Source organism: Nicotiana attenuata, unplaced genomic scaffold (genome assembly GCF_001879085.1).
Source record: "Nicotiana attenuata strain UT unplaced genomic scaffold, NIATTr2, whole genome shotgun sequence".
Lineage (NCBI taxonomy): Eukaryota > Viridiplantae > Streptophyta > Magnoliopsida > Solanales > Solanaceae > Nicotiana > Nicotiana attenuata.
Genome location: NW_017673070.1, coordinates 84702 through 101772, shown reverse-complemented (window position 1 = coordinate 101772; position 17071 = coordinate 84702). Strand labels below are relative to the sequence as shown.

Here is a 17071-nt window from a genome sequence, read left to right as displayed (position 1 = left end):
CATTTTCCCATCGCAGACGTATTGAGAAGCTTCTTCAACTGGAATTGTGCGGTCATTATGCGGCTCGCAAAAGTGTTATGCGACCGCATCATATTCTTCTCTTCATTTGGCCAACAATTCTGCTTTAGTTTGCGGTCACCATTTGATTTATGCGGTCCGCATGTGACTTATGTGGTCGCATACTTGCAGCATTTATGTCCTTTTGTGACTTTTTGACTTCTTTTCCATGTTTTTGGGTCTTCAAGCTCATGCACTACAAAACGACCAAACTTGATAAGAAGTAACTAAGAATGCGTTAAAAGACGAGCTAATATCTATTAATTGGTATCAAATGTGCCGAAATTCTACGGCATATCAACACCCCCAACTTAAACTCTTTCTTGTCATCAAGCAACTAAAATCTAAATTATCCTATTCTATACTACTTCTATTTCTAACAAGCATGTAACTTCATTTATATACCCTTCCTGGAATACAACATATCACTTAACCATTCGACTAATCAACTCGTGACCTTAGAGCCTCAACCAAAATGACAAAATGCTATTCACAACTAAGTGCACTTGTATTCAACTTCAAGAACCTAACATCTGCTAAATCTTACAATTCATGCGCGCTCACAAAAATAACTCACACATATATACAGGGGATGCAATTAAAACACTCTAGCACTCAGAACGAAAGCTACATGCTACAAGTATCAGTCCATATGCTTGCCCTTATTTTAACTTTGTGGCTATCTCAGGAATGATTGGCTGTAGATCACTAATTACTTTTCACGGGTTGTAATGTAGGCTTCGGGACGGGTTGGATGAATATTTGGGAATATAGTGGCTATACCCTCCTTGAACACTACATATATTATGCTCCTTTGCTACATAGCACTTATATACCTCGGGCTACCGGCCTAGAACCACCTCAAAGTATTTCTTCGATTTCCACAAGACTCCACTCTTTTTCTCTTTTTTCTTATATATATATATATATATATATATATATATATCTTTTTGGAGCTTGTATTTCGTTATATAGACAATTTTGAGGTTATTGTTTTTTTTCTCTACACACAGTAGTAAACCTTACCAATTTCCACTTTGTAACGACACCTCCAACTTAGGCTTTTAGCCTCATTCTTACCCGTTCAAGGAGGGATGGGTTCAAAAGAAGGAATTATTTCACCGAAGGGGTAAATGTTGTAATGTGGTAGCCAATGAAAGGTTAAAGGCTCAACGGGGGTAACTAGGGTAATTAATACCAGGGAGGTCAATTTGGGCAAAACTAGCTAGTTGTCACAAAGAGAGCCTAAGATCATTTCAGCATCCAATCATTAACCTGAGAGTTGCACTAAGAAACCAACCGGGCAAGTTCTAGACATCAGAAGTTAGGCATATGCGTTATTTGTACAAATCCTCACTCACCCACAACGCATGAATTGTTCAACTCAACATACTTTCAGCCCTCAAGTGAACACAAGGCAACTCAAAACTTTCATCTCAAGATATGTAAGATTCTGAATAAGCATAAAGTCAAAGAGCGAGGCTCACATTCACAAGAATGACTAACCAAACATATTTTTTTTATATATACGCAAAAGAAGGAAGGGTACCATGTATTTACACAATTTATCAAATGCTTGAAGCTACAACAATCAACACTAAAAAAGTCAAAACATTTCATGCTATCGCCGTGGTTCTACTATTACACCTATGGAAAAGAACCCGGCAAAAAAAAACCAAGGGGAATTCATTGCTAACTATGAAACTATACTACTAGAGTAAAGAGTTTATGTACAATATTTACACAAAACATGACTACCCCACCCCCAACGAAAAATCATGCATTGTCCCCAATGCATAGATAATGTAAAAAGGAAGCTCAGGGACTTCTTGGGACGCACTAGGCGCTCGGAGGGGCTGAAGCATCTGGGACAGCTGTGGGGTCATCTACTGGAACTGAAGGTGCAACTGGTGGAACCTCAGACTGGGTGGTGGCCTCCACGGCTAGAGCAGGAGGCTCCAACTACTGTGAGGAAGGACCAGTAAGCTCCATCTGCTGTGAGGTTGGATCAGGAAGCTCCACCTACTGTAAGGCTGGGTCTAGGGCCTGGGAGATGCTAGCCTCGCCTAGTGATGGCTGAGTGGTCGATGGAAGTGCCTTGGCGACCATATCCGCTAGAGAATGTGCAATTTCCGTCTGCACAACTGCTTCCTTTTCATCCTGTGCAATCGTAGAAACAACCGCTTTCTTACCCTTGTCCTGATGACCCTCAGTATCCTCTACCATTGCATCATTATCTGTTTTCTCATCTTCTGAATCCCCCTCATTGGACTCCTCAGTATCTCTGGATCCCTCCTCTGAAGGAACGTCAATGTGTACAGGAGGGGCTGGAGCCTTTGAGGTCTCAACACTCTTTGCCTTTGGAGCTATCATCAAGTTTGTAAAATCAAAGTCCTTTCCTGGAATGGAAGTGCCAGCACCCTGCTCACCTTCCTTCGGGACGAAGGGTGTCAAGGCAAACTCCAAACTCTGCATCTTCTGCAGATATGCTTTCAATTCATCAACATCCTTCTTGAGCTGAGGCATACCTACAACCTCACCGCGCTCTACCTTCTCAAGACCCACTTCAAAGTGCTTTAGGCGATCCTCATAAGTTTTATGATGCTATTGAAGAACACTCACTGAGGATTGGACAGGGATCAATGCTTACTAGATGAGGTTTGGGATTTCCTTTATCAGGTGGTCTACCTTAGCATTGGCGTGCTGAGCTAGTAGACCCAGCTTGGTAAGAGATGGTAAGGGAACATGGGGCTGTGCAGTGGTGTGCTATGGAGTAGCTGTGGAGGTAGCTGGGGCCTGAGAGGTGTTAGGCAGTTGGGCCTCTGACGCTGCTGAGTCTGCTGGAGGAGGAACTTGAGTCTCTATTTGAGTTGCAGTTTCCTTGTCTACTGCGTCACTGATTTGCATTGTGTCAATATCCTTAAGAGCTTTCTCCAGTTTGTCATGCTTTGGCATAGGAGGCATATTTACAGCTTTGCAGATAGCAGTGATCAAACATGGGAAAGGAAGTGATGTTTGTTCCTAGTTTGATTTGATTCCTAGCTCCCAGAATATGATCTATCCCACATCAATCTTTATGCATGTCATGATGCACGCAATGAGGAGTTCCTTCTCAATGTTGATGTCAGTTTCATTCCTCGATGGCATCAGACGGGATGTGACAAATCTGAGCCAATATCGACCCTCCCGTGTGAGATCCTCCTTGTAAATCTTGTGTTTAGGGTCAATCCAGGCTGGTGTCCCCATTGCTATGAAAGAGGCAATCCAGGCACGCTAGTTGTTCTTGTTAGCTACCTTAGGCTCATACTCAGCTATCCCTGATCTCCACTCCTCAAAGTACAGGTCATTATAGTTGCGTCATCACAAAGAACTTGGACCCCTCGAACTAGGATAGATTGTGCAAATATCTTGTTTCGCTTATGTTCAGCAGTCCTTGATGCACCATACGAAGCATAGAATTCCCTCACAAACGTCTCATTGTATTCATCAGGGACCTCAGTAAAGAATTCCCACTTCCTCCGCTTGATGTTCTTGATTATATGAGGGTAGTGCTCCTTCAGCCCATTTAAAATCAACTATTTCTCCTCGAGAATATTTCTCTTTGATAGCCCTTCTTTATACAGATTCATGGAGCCTGTGACTCCAAACCGATGATTAAGTTCCTCCCCCATGTTCCTTCGTGCTTTAGCCTGTAGATCAACAGATGGCCTGAGGTCACTCTGTGGCTCCTCCTCTTCAGACTGGGAGGAGTGCTCAGGAGTAATGCGAATTGCCTGAGCCCACTGACGTTTGGCTTGTTGTGCTTGTTGGCTCGGAGTAGCACCCCGTTTCTTTCCATGAGCGGGAGGTGTACGCATTGGATGAGACGTCTTTGGTGCCATTCCTGTTGATGAAACATTGTGTGAGTGGGTGAAATGTCATAGGAATTACGTTGGAGATAAAGGAAGGGAGGCAGTAGCTTATGCGATGGTTATGCGATCGCATATCCACTATGCGGTCCACAAACCCATCGCAGATGTGCAAGACATAAATTGCAAAAACGATTATGCGATCACAAAAACGACCACATATTTAGTTATGCGACTGCAAAGTGGTCGCATTTCTTCTCACCAGAAAGGCTAATGGTCTGCCTCGCTTTGCGGCACGTATGCGGATCGCATAAGTGGTTTGCGATTGCAAACACGGTCGCATAACCATTTTTGTAGTAGACCACCTAGGGGTCTTATGTGAAAACTTTGCGGACCGCAAACCAATTATGCGGCCCGAAAAGATCGTCTTCTTCATTGAAACAGTGCCCCCCCTTTTTTTTGCTTTTCGATATGCACACCCTACTCACATGTTCTTCACACCATATGCACATCACACTCACGTGCTTTCCTATTGCTACCTACTTAGATTTCTCATTATTTTTATAGGCCATTTAGTCATTTTAAAATGAGAGGGGTACTTAGACTTCCCCCTTTTTGTTTCATCAACAAGAACCCACACAGTCACTCAACCAAATCCTCACCACTATGCTACCGTACTCAGAGGGAATTTAGGGGAACAAGGGGGGCGACCATGAAGCTCAGAATTCAGGAAGAAACATAAGTCACAATAATGAGATGGAGAAGAAAAACCATACTACAATATGAGCGAGATTATGCAAGCCTGAAATGCTTCGTGTGAGTGGGATTCCTTGTTTGGTGAGTAATTTTTTTCTATTTGATCTTTTCTCTTTTCTTTCCTTGCTCGTAATGTTTTCTTATTCTTTTTATTTTGATTAAGTGTTAGTGTGTGATAAGAGTGAGGATGAAAATGCAGAAGGTTAGGGTTTTGTACCTGTCAAGTCTGCGGCGCTTAAGTCCATCGCAGAACACATTATGCGATCGCATATGTGTTATGCGATGGACTAATGACTGGGCAACCTAAACTGACTTTGCGATGCATTATGTGATAGCAAAGTTGTTATGCAGGATGCATAAGTGAAAAGCTTACTGCATTTTTGAACACCAAGTTAACCAATCTTTCTGCTTGGGTCTGCGATGAATATGCGATGACTATGCGGTTCGCATAGTCATTATGCGACCACATAGTTGTCGCCAATTCTGGACCTTTCTTTCCTTTAGTTTCCTCAGCACTAGGACCCTGTTCATGATATTTTGGGATTACCTGCACTCTAACACACACGTCAACTTTCTCAATCTAAACTACATAAATGAAAAAAAAAACTACAAAAGAGTGTTACCACACATGGCTTGCCTCCCAAGAAGCGCTTGATTTATCGTCGCGTCACGACGCAATTGACCCCTTTTTGGCTATTCATTGGTGGGGACTACTGTTGGACTATCCTTTAGAGCAAATTGTTCTATCAAATGCCTTTCGCTTGTGGTACCAAGGTAATGCTTGACTTGTTGACCATTCACTTTGAAAGTTCAGGTCCCATCCTCCGACTCCAGTTCAATAGCACCATAGGGGGACACACTCACAACTTTGAACGGGCCAGACCATTTGGGCTTGAGTTTTCCTAGAAATAACTTGAGTCTTGAATTGAAGAGTAAGACCAAGTCATCGGAATTGAACTCCCGCTTCAAGATGTTCTTATCATGGACAAACTTCATTCTCTCCTTGTACATAGCTACACTGTCATAGGCATGGAGACGGAATTCCTCCATCTCATTGAGTTGTGTCATTCTTATATTAGTAGCCTTGACCCAGTCAAGATTCAACTTCTTCAATTCCCACATGGCTTTGTGTTCAAGCACCACTGGTAAGTGACATTCTTTGCCAAAAATAAACCGGTACGGTGAAGTGCCAATAGGAGTCTTAAGTGTTGTGCGATATGCCCACAACGCATCATCTAGCTTCCTTGACCAGTCAGTCCTATTTGCATTGATAGTTTTTGCTAGGATGTTCTTGATTTCCCTGTTAGAAACTTCAACTTGACCACTCGACTGAGGATGATAGGGTGTGGCCACCTTGTGCTTTACACCATACATTTCAAGCAGCCCGGCGAAAGCCTTGTTGCAGAAATGAGAATCACCATCACTCAAGATGGCCCTTGGGGTACCAAACCGTGTGAATATGTTCTTCTTCAAGAATGCGGTTACACTCCTTGCTTCATTGGTGGGCAAGGCGATTGCCTCGACCCATTTGGAGACGTAGTCCACCGCCACTAAGATGTAGGTCATATTTTCTTTTGAATTTTGCGAGGGTCAGTTCTGCGGTGCACTTTGCGACCGCAGAACATGAATACATACCACATTCTTACCGCAGACTGAGTCAGAATGTTTAGTTTTTGGGAAGCATTTTTGCGGTTCATTATGCGGACCGCATGTTTACTCTGCGGTCGCATTTGCGACCGCATATTTGACTCGGGGCTCCAATTTTTTTAATTTTTAACCCGACTCCCATATGATATATCCGGTGTTATAGCTCATTTTAAGCATTCTTCTGAGCATTCTAGAGAGAGAGAGAGGGTTCTTAGAGAGGGAAAGTCTCTCCATCAAATTTCTCCATAAGATACGACTAAATCCTTGAAGAAAATCAAGCGAAGACCCCTAGACCTTCATCTCAAGAGGTAATACTTCATACCCCCAACTCTTGTTTGTTTTATTCTCAGATATAAGGGGTCACTAGTGAGGTTATTCATGGGTATAAATGGATTCCTTGCATGCATGTTAAACCTTAGAGTAGTGGGAGGTGGTGAATTAAAGAGGGGTTCAAAGTGATATAAATTGCTCTCAACAAGGAGGCCTAAAATCATATTGCACCTCTAGGGTTTGTCAATATGCTTGAACCAAGCTAGAGTCTCAATCTGCTCTCTAATTCTCGATTTCATTTGTAATTCTTACTCAATAGATCGAAGTGCTAAGAGTCCGGAAATTTGTAAAAGAGTAAAGAAAGCTTTATTGAGGTATGTATGGCTAAAACCCCTTTTTATTAGAAATTGAGCTCGTTGTCATTTATGAAAGCATGGTAAGAGTTGAATTGGTTAGCATATTGCTTGTTATTACGCATTAATTGATATGCAATTGTCTGTACATATTCGTGAAGGATGTGCCCCAACGTGAATAATGTGCCAATCTTGACAATTCGATAATGACGGAAAGTACAGTTATGTGTGGAAATACTTGGGCTATAAGCCAACATTGGAACAAAGAATTATTCATGCTAGCTATGTGCTCATTTACCTGTGATTGCAATTTGAAGTATCCTCAATATATGTGTATATGTTCACAACTTGTAAAATAAATATCAAAAAAATAAAGGGGAAACGATGTGATGATGGTGGCCATGAGTGCCCCAGGAATTGTTATGTTATGCATGGAATAAAGACTTGAAGTGTTGGCTAATGAGAATGGAGAAATGCCTCTAACGAGGTGACCTAGCTGATCGGGTCGTGATCGGACACCATGCCACACACATGGTGGTAATGTGCTGATATTGGATTCCAGATAAAGAAAATGAAATACTGTTTGAAGAGTAATGCCTCCAATGAGGTGACCTAGCCGGTCGGGTCGTGATCGGACTCTGCTTGGGATAGCGGTGGTAATGAGAACAGCGGTGAACACGTGACAGAAATGCCCTAATCCATGTTGTGGAAATTGTATGAAAGATTATATGAATTGCTTCTTTGACTTGCCCATATTATTTGCTTGTATCTGTTTGGTAGTTCTTTCTAGTAAAATGGTGTTTAGCTATACATACCAGTACAATTCAAATGTACTGGCGTCCCTTTTGCCGGGGGCGCTACATTCGTGTTATGATTGTAGGTGGCTCCATAGCGGACGGTGCCGACCGTGTGTAGCGGAGCGTTTCTTCTACTCAAAGTCTCGGTGAGCCCCTTTTCTTCCATGGGGCCATATGGTGTATCTTTTGTTATTACAGCTTTCACTTTTGAGGTACAGCCGGGGCCTTGTTGCCGGCCTAGTCATGCTTATCTGTTGTATCCTTAGAGGCTCCAAAGACACTAGTGTGGGTTATGTGCGGGTGCCCGGGGAATCCGCTGTATGTATATGTTGTAATCCTAACCTTGTAATCTCCTTAGGCTGTAACCCTAATAGAATCCTTGAAGCTAGCTTATGTACGGTAAATTTGTATGATATGAAGTGAACCAGTAATGTGGTGTACACCGTGTGTTATCGTCTAAATTAATGAAAGGCATGATTCCCGTATACATATTGATTTGGGGTAGAAAGTGCTCGGTAAGGCTTGCTCCGTCGGGTTCACCCGATTGAGCGCCGGTCGCGCTCCTCGGATTTTGGGACGTGACACCCATGTTTTCGTACGTGAATGTACGCCATAATAAATTGATATATGCTCGAAAATGATACGTTACATTCCGTATTTTCGTACGTTAAAGTTTCGTCGTAAGTTAATCAACATAAGTTTCGGGAATGAGAATATTTTGGGATTATAAATATCATGCTATTTCAAACAAGTAATAAGTAAATTCATGAAGGTGAAAGGGTAAGTGAATCGAAGAAAACGAGTTTCATCAAAGTTTGACAATTTGGGATAAAATACGGTCTGAGCTATAATACCCGATATTTATGGACTAATACCATACAAGGTACCACATGACCATGATAGTAAGGTGTATAAGGTGTGTTGAAAGTGAGTAGTATTTTAAATAATTTGACATAATTCTTAATTATGTGGATAATTTGTTAAATATTGGATTAGTAGGGAATTAATAAATTGATTAGGGAGTTGGTGGATAATTATGGTATTTTGGATAAAGACCAAATAAATCTCATGTGGCAGCACATTAAGCCTAAATAGTTTACTCTTACCCATTTTAGCAAGGTGTCACATTAATGGAAAGTTGTTGGTTTAGTCATTTTGCAAGTAGGACCCACCCCTTTAATAATAAACTTTCAAATTCATAAAGAAAGGGATGGAAAAAGGGATTGCTTAATCAAAGATAAGGATTGTGATATATCATCTAAGTGGGAAATACATAGGCTGCTAGTAACGTTATAAACCTCTTGAAAAAGAGTTCCAACAAAGATGCAACATTTCTTGAGAAGAGTTTCAGCATGTTTTTCATTAAATATACATAGTAACGTTACAAATCTCTTGAGAAAGTGTTTCAACAAAGATGATTTTGCAATAGCAACGTCATTGCTTTGACCATTTCACACGGATTGTATACTATTTCAATCTCGTTGTTACGTGTTTTTGTCACAATTAACGTGTGTCAGAGGAATTTTCAAGAGAATCGACTCAGGTATGTTAAGGCTATCCCTCCTTTCTTTTGGCATAATCTATACGATACAAACAAAATGAGAAAATGCACAACTTCCATAAATGACTCTATTCATAGAAGTATTAAAGGTGCCTATGTTCTTGAATTCCCATGTGTCCTATTATTTTATCATCTGTTCATGGGTCCCAGAAAAATACGCAAGTTGAAAAAGTTTACTTTATGATATTACTCAAAGGCATACTTGTCTTATGACATTCTGAAAGATTTTATTGACGTACTTTTCATGCATTGCATTAATACATATTCATTGACCCATGACCAGATGGCGTTATATACGCGTATATATATATGTGTGTGTGTGTATATATATTTGTATATGGGATGTGGGAAAGTTTATGATGTTATATACACACCACAACTTGATCAGCTGGTATACGTTGATAATTTTGCCCACAGTGGCCGAGATGATATAATGGGATGCCCTCAGAGGCTTGATGATGTTATGAACACATTTACCTATGCACGACATAACATTCATACGCATATGCATGACATTATAAGTATTTCATGATTTACAGAGTTATCCAGACTTATAGGTTGAGTCATTTACTCTATATTTCTTCCATGTCTTTTATGTACTTATTTATATGGCTTACATACTCGGTACCTTATTCATACTGACGTCCCTTTTGCCAAGGATGCGTTTCATGCCCGCAGGTCTCGATAGACCGGTTGAAAGTCCTCCAAGTAGGCGATCGGCTCAGCAAAAGTTGTTCGTGCACTCCATTTGCTCCGGAGTTGCTTGTTTGGTCAGTATGTTATATGAGTATTGTTTGGTATGGCGGGGCTCTGTCCTGACCTTTATGACAATTATGTATTCTTAGATGCTTGTAGATAAATATCATGTACGTAAAAGATTGTATGGCCTTGTCGGCCTATGTTCAATGCACAAGTGGTTATTTTGGTCTTAGAGGCCCATATGTCTTATGTATAAGTTGGTATTACATGTGAGATTCTACCTATTTTACGGTAGCCTCTCCGGCTCAGTTATCTATGATAGGATGATACGAAAAGATACATTGTGTTGGTACTTGGTTGAATAAGGTACCGGGTGCCCGTCGCGGCCCATCAATTTGGGTTATGACAAAAGTGGTATCATAGCAGTTCTGTCCTAGGAAGTCTATAAGACGTGTCTAGTAGAGTCTTGTTTATGGGTGTGTCGTGCACCGCACTTATAAGCAGGAGACTACATGGCATTTAGGACTGTCACTCTTTTTTCTTACTCTAGATCGTGTGGTAGCTGAGTTCTAAGAACTCAATTTCCTAAACTCTATCTTATTCATAATATGACGATGCCTATATGTAGAAAGACGGTTGGTAAGAGATTGAATATGGCTGAAGAGGAATTGAGTCAGAGGAACTCGATTTTGCATCATGCTTATGATGAGTAAAGGTAAGGTCTCCAGTAGAACATGTGGATACTAAGACGCGTAAGCCTCTTGATAAGGATCGTTAAGGCAAGAATATCTATCCACTCTTATGATAAAAAGGAATAAGAGATTCAAAAGATAGATGTTGACATGTGATTTTTGACCCTCCCCAAAATTTTACCCATTTTAGCATGTAAATATTTAGTTTAGGCCTAATATCGCCATTTCAACTAATTTTTACTATTTTACTTTATTTTATTACAAGAAAATAAAATTACAAAAAAAATAGGTTTATTAATATTTTATAGTCATTTTTAATCTTAAAAAAAAATTACAAAAATAGTACCCTATCTTTATTTTTATAATCTTGAAAACACAAAAAAAAAATAGTTTTATGTTTTATAGTTTAGTTCAATTAATTAAAATTAGTTTATATTTTTATATTATAATTGTACATAATTTTAGAAGAAAGAATTAGTTTTAGGTTGGTTTATCCCGTTTTTATAAATCTTATAGTCCATTTTTAATTTTTGGCCCAAAATACCTAGCCCATAGTTCCTAGGCCCATACCCCTAACCTAATCCCTACCCTATATAATACTACCTACACCACAAACACAAGGAGACAACAAAAAGAACGCCCACAGCGAGGAGACAACAAAAGAGGCAGCCTTACAGATCTTTTGCTTCTTCAGCAGAAGAAGAACGACTCTATTCCAAAAAGCTTCAACCACACCCATCATCTTCTACGAGCTGCCTCCTTCAACCACCATTGCACCACCCAAATCAGTCTTGACAACCACTATTTTAGCTCAGAAGCTCAACTGAAACAGTTTTAAAAACTCACCAGCAAACCACCCCTTGAATCTCTATTTCTAGTTCGAAACAGGCCAAGAGTAGTCGATGTGAGTCGGAAAGTCAGAGGTTTCGTTAGAGGTTGCATCTGAGGTTCCAGTGCCGCTACGTTTCCGTTTGAACCCCGTCGCTTGAGTTTGTTCGGCGTCGATTTCATCTGTTGTAATTCCATCGGAGACGCTTGACAATAAAGGTATGCTATATGCCCTGTTCTCCTTCATTTGAGCATGCAGACAAAAAAAATTCGAATTGTTTCAGGTTGAGTGTGTGATTCTGTTTTGATCAGATTGAGCATTTCACTGCCTACATCTTGTTTTCTTTGCCTTCTTGGTTGACGCCTAATGCTACTAATATGTTATAGTTAAAGGTTTTTAGTTCATGATGATTTATCCATGTAATATGTTATTTGATTTTGGCCTCATGTATAATTGTTAAACTTCTTTAATCATGTACTCATTTTAAATGATGTTTCAATATTAGGAATATGGGAATTAATTTGCAAATATAAATTTAGGTTTTCGAGTTAAGTAGCGGGTTCAAATTAAGAGGGTCCTCCCTTTTGTTTGAATTCGGACTTGAACTTGAGGCCCGAATTTATAAATGCGAATTAATTAGGGCCCTTTTAGAGACAACACTGTAATAGAAAATCATAGTTTCTTTTAGGATGGCCTTTAAATAAAACATGAGACGAGCCTCGCCGCATAGAACATATAAATTGCGGGGCCCTCATTAAATACTACGTTAAAATATTTTAGAAATCGGGTAAGCCATTTAGCAAATTTCCATGGCTTCCCGCAAAGATATCAACACGCTAGTTGCTTTAGGCGTGTTATTTAATAATTTTACCTTCCTAAACTCGGGTGTGCATTTCATGCAACCCAAATCCAAATCCCAAAACGTTGAATAAGAGGTGTCGAGGATCCGTGTGCATTTCATGTGACGTGATCCGAAAACACGCTCTTAAACGGCGTTCACTTTCGTAAAAACTAATTAAAAGCGGTTAAACAAAATTGTACTATAGGTTTGAACATGTGCAAAATTAGATTTTTAGCCATTTATAATAATTTAAGCGACCGTGCTAGAACCACGGGATCCGGGGGTGCCTAACACCTTCCCTCGGGTCAACAGAATTCCTTATTCAGAATTTTTGGTTCGCAGACTTCAATTGGGAAGTCGAAATTTTCCTCGATTTGGGATTTAAATTAAATCGGTGACTTGGGACACCAAAAGCCCGTCCTATCCCAAGTGGCGACTCTATAAAATAAATAAATAATCCCATTTCGAATAATGTTACTTTAAATGGAAAGACTCCCTTATACATTACCCTTCGGGGTAGGTGTGTAAAAAAGGAGGTGTGATAAAGTAGAAGTATCCAACAAAGAATTAAAAAGAATTTAAGAAAAAAATGTTGGCTCTTCTCGAAAAGACTAGTCTCTAAAATTAGATGACGCTTTGTGGGCTTACAGAACTGCTTTCAAAATACCAATAGGCACATCTCCTTATAGACTAGTTTTTGAAAAATTTTGTCATTTACTTGTGGAGTTAGAGCATAAAGCATATTAGGCTATAAAATTATTAAATTTAAACTTTCTAAATGCAGGGAAATATCGTCTATTGCAGCTTGATGAGTTGGAAGAGTTCAGACTTACAGCATATGAAAATGCTAAATTGTATAAACAAAAAAAGATAAAATAAATGGCATGACAAGGTCATTCGCCATAAAAACTTTAAAGTTGGAGATAGTTTTCTGTTATACAATAGCCGGTTGAGGTTATTTCAAGGAAACTTCAAGTCACGTTGCACAGGACCGTATGTCATAACTGAAGTATCCCCTTATGGTGCCATTGAAATACAACACATGAATGGGGGGAAATTTAAAGTGAACGGGCATCGTTTGAAGCCTTATGTCACCAGTACATTTGACAAACAGGTTTCAACAATCCTTATTGCTTAAAATAAATTTTATATATATATATATATATATATATATATATATATATATATATGTGTGTGTGTGTGTGTGTGTGTGTGTGTGTAAGTCGAGTTGATGTCATTAAACTCAGAACTATTCTCTTATTTGTCTTCTTAAATTTTTTTAACTTATTAACAATATATATACAAGTACTTTTACTACTAAAAAAATAATTAAAAATATAATGTATATATATTGTCTACTAATTGTAATGTGAGTATTAGTCACAAAGTAAAGATTAAAAAAAAAATCTTCCTTTATGTTGGTTATTATGTTAATTTACTAAGTAAAAAAATGAGTTTCTATTTTTGTATGTTTATGTAACTTTCAGCAAGTTTTTATTACATAGTTAAAAAAAGAAAATTAAATAAAGTTAAAAAAGAAGATAAAAATATGTTCAAAATATCACGTTCTTTTTGAAAAAAATGGGTGAAACTTATCAAAACAACAAACCAAACTTGTTACGATGGTTTGGTAAAAAAAGTTCTAGAAAAGAAAGGATTGTAAAAGAACTCTTTCTATTTTGTAGTTCGAGGAATTCAAATATGGGATTAAGTGAATGTGGGGAGATTGATTGGCGATGTTATGGTTAATTGTCGGATCAAGCCTAATTGTGAATGCTTGTATTTTTCTTGACTATCACTCATTTGGTTTCCTTATTTGATGTGGATTTAAGTGGTTTACCAAAGACTAAAACTTCCTACTTCATCAGTAGCGACTTTCTCCATAGTTTAAGACCTCCTACTGGTCCAACTCAAGTTGAACAGGAACAAATGCTTGTTTATAGTGGAGACCAAGCAGAGAAAGAGCCAGCACAACCTCTTAATTCAGAAGTTCCAACCACGCCTACCATCCTCGTTCCTGATATTCTGTTTAGTATGCAAGAATTGTTACAAAGGTAGACTGAATTGATGAATAGTTGGGAGATTTTCAGAAGTGAACAAGCAGTACGTGAAGCAGTATTGTTAGCACATGTTGAACATATCATGAAAGAATTAACGGAAGCTAGAAATACTCATAATCTCATATGCCAAACTTTGCAAAATCAATTTTCATATACATCTCCCATAATCTACATAATAGGAACTGTGATGTTCAATATTGCTAACATTATGAGAAGTTCTGATATTCTTAGTTTTTTCTCTCATTTTACTGTTCCAGGTGGTATTAGCTTTAATGTTGCAGGTGCAAATTTCTATCAGGGAATATATGTATTTGTACGAACACCACTTCCCACAACAATGATGGATCTAAACAGGAGAAGTGGATCTACACCAGGTCCGATGGCATTTAGCAGTCAGCCTCTTTCTATTTTTTCTAATCTGGAAGCTAACCAAGGAGTTACTACAACTGGAGGTTCGTCGGTTCCTATTCAACAAGAAAATGGCTTTTATGTCAATACATACATTGATCTCTTTCAAAGTAATGGTCATGAAAATTAAGAACGGAACAACAAATTGTTCATTAAAGAGAATGAACAGTTTAGGTGTGGGAGATAGTAATTTTCAGGTAATTTTTTCTCTATAATAATTTTGGAGTTGTTGACTGGCTTCTCTTTACTGGTTTGAAGAAACCTGTTATAACGACCTGACCGGTTGTTTTGAGCATTTACACTCCGCTCGCTAGTTATTCGGAATTGATTTGGAAGAATGATTCTGAGCTAGAAGCTTTAAAATTTGAAAAGTTTGACTTTTAAGTATTTGACCTCGGATTGGATTTCTCATGGTTCCGTTAGCTTTGTTGGGTGATTTTGGACTTAGGAGCGCGTCCGAATTGCAATTTGGAGGTCCGTAGTAGAATTTGGCTTGAAATGGCGAAAGTTGGAATTTTGAAAAGTTTAACCGGGAGTGGACTTTTTGATATTGGGGTCGGGTTCTGATTCCGGAAGTAGGGGCAGGCCCGTAATGTCAATTTCTACTTGTGTGCAATATTCGAGGTCAATCGGACGTGATTTGATAGGTTTCAGCAATAGTCGTGGAAGTTTGAAGTGTCAAGTTCATTGATTTTGAATTGAGGTATGATTCGTGTTTTTAGCGTTGTTTGACGTAACTTGAGGCCTTGACTAAGTCTGTGATATGTTTTGAGACTTGTTGGTATGTTCGGACGGGGTCCCAAGGGGTTCGGGTGAGTTTCGGGGTGGTTTCGGACCATTTCTAGGCCATTTCTAGTTGCTGTTTTTTGCTACAGGGGTGTACTGTGCGTTAGCGTAGATCTGGCCGTGATAGCAAAGATAAAAATAGGAAAAAAGAAGATGTACTATGCAATTGCGGAAGCCTTCACGCGATCGCACAGAGTAAAATCTCTGCTGCACTGACCCGACTTTGAAAGCTTATATCTCACAATCTATAAGGAATTCGGAGATGATCCAAAAATAAAAGTTGTAGCCCTTGATGTCTAGTTTTCAGAAAGTAAAAACAATTGTAATTTGGAGTTTTGTACAAAAGATTTTGACCATTATACTAGAGGCTGTCCGGAAAAGTTGGAGAAGGTTGTTGGAAAAATTTGTTCAATGCGATCGCGGGAGAATGGCCGCGATCGCATAGAGTAAGAAAGGGGATGGAAAATTTTGTGCTTCGCTATCGCATTAGTTTGTCCGCTGTCACGCCCCAACCTCGGGAGGCGCGACCGGTGCTCAATCGAGTGAACCCAACTGAGCAAGCCTTATCAAACACTTTCTACTCAACTCAATGTAATTAAGGAATCCGGTTTTCATTTAATTAGTCAATAGGAGGGGTTGCACATTCAACATTGATAGTTCATTTTATATCACAGCCTTAAACCGTAGTTAGGTTTTAAGATTCCCATGCAGTTATAATTTAGAGAAAACAAGAGTTTAGGATTACAACATAGTTCAAAGACTCATCCAGCACCCATGCGTAACCCACACCAACGTCTACGAAGCCTCTATGGATACAAAAGACAAGTTATGACAATGCCGGCAACAAGGCCCGGGCTATACCTCAAAAGTGGAAGTCTACAACAAAGATGTACAACATGACCCCTTGAAGGAGAAAGGGGGCTCACCAAGACTTCGAAAGGAGAACACTCCGCTACGCACAATCGGCATTGTCCGCTATGGAGCCACCTACATTCATTTAAAAATATAGCGCTCCCGGCAAAAGGGACATTAGTACCATGAAATAGTACTAGTATGTATAACTAAACACTATCTAGTTAGAAAGAACTTTCATACAAGACTAAGGTAATCACAAGTATAACTCAAAGAAAGCTTTAAATGACCACAACATTATCAAATAGGAGAATCATGCAAATTTTCACAACGTGTTTCCATAGCTTTCATTTTGGGGCTTTTCGTACTGTTCATCATTGTTCCCACTACCACCGCTATCTTGAGCGGAGTCCGATCTCGACTCAATCGGCTAGGTTGCCTCATTTGAGACATATCGGCTAGGTTGCCTCATTTGAGACATACATTTCAATCATAAACACATTACCACCATGTGCGTAGCATGGCGTCCGATCTCGGCCCGATCGGCTAGGCCGCCTTACCATGGCATTTCCCTTTTCCATCAATCGTCTCAATCTTTGTTTTCCCATAAATCAT

The 17071-nt window shown here is 39.3% G+C and overlaps 1 protein-coding gene across 1 annotated transcript; it reads right to left on the bottom strand.

The window, feature by feature from the left end:
* Window positions 1-5471: 5471 nt before the first annotated feature.
* Window positions 5472-6227, bottom strand: LOC109215360. The gene is made up of 2 exons (XM_019379409.1): window positions 5973-6227; window positions 5472-5861 (listed from the first exon to the last, which is right to left on the bottom strand). The coding sequence occupies exons 1-2, from the start codon at window positions 6225-6227 to the stop codon at window positions 5472-5474; spliced, it is 645 nt and encodes a 214-aa protein (XP_019234954.1).
* Window positions 6228-17071: the final 10844 nt, after the last annotated feature.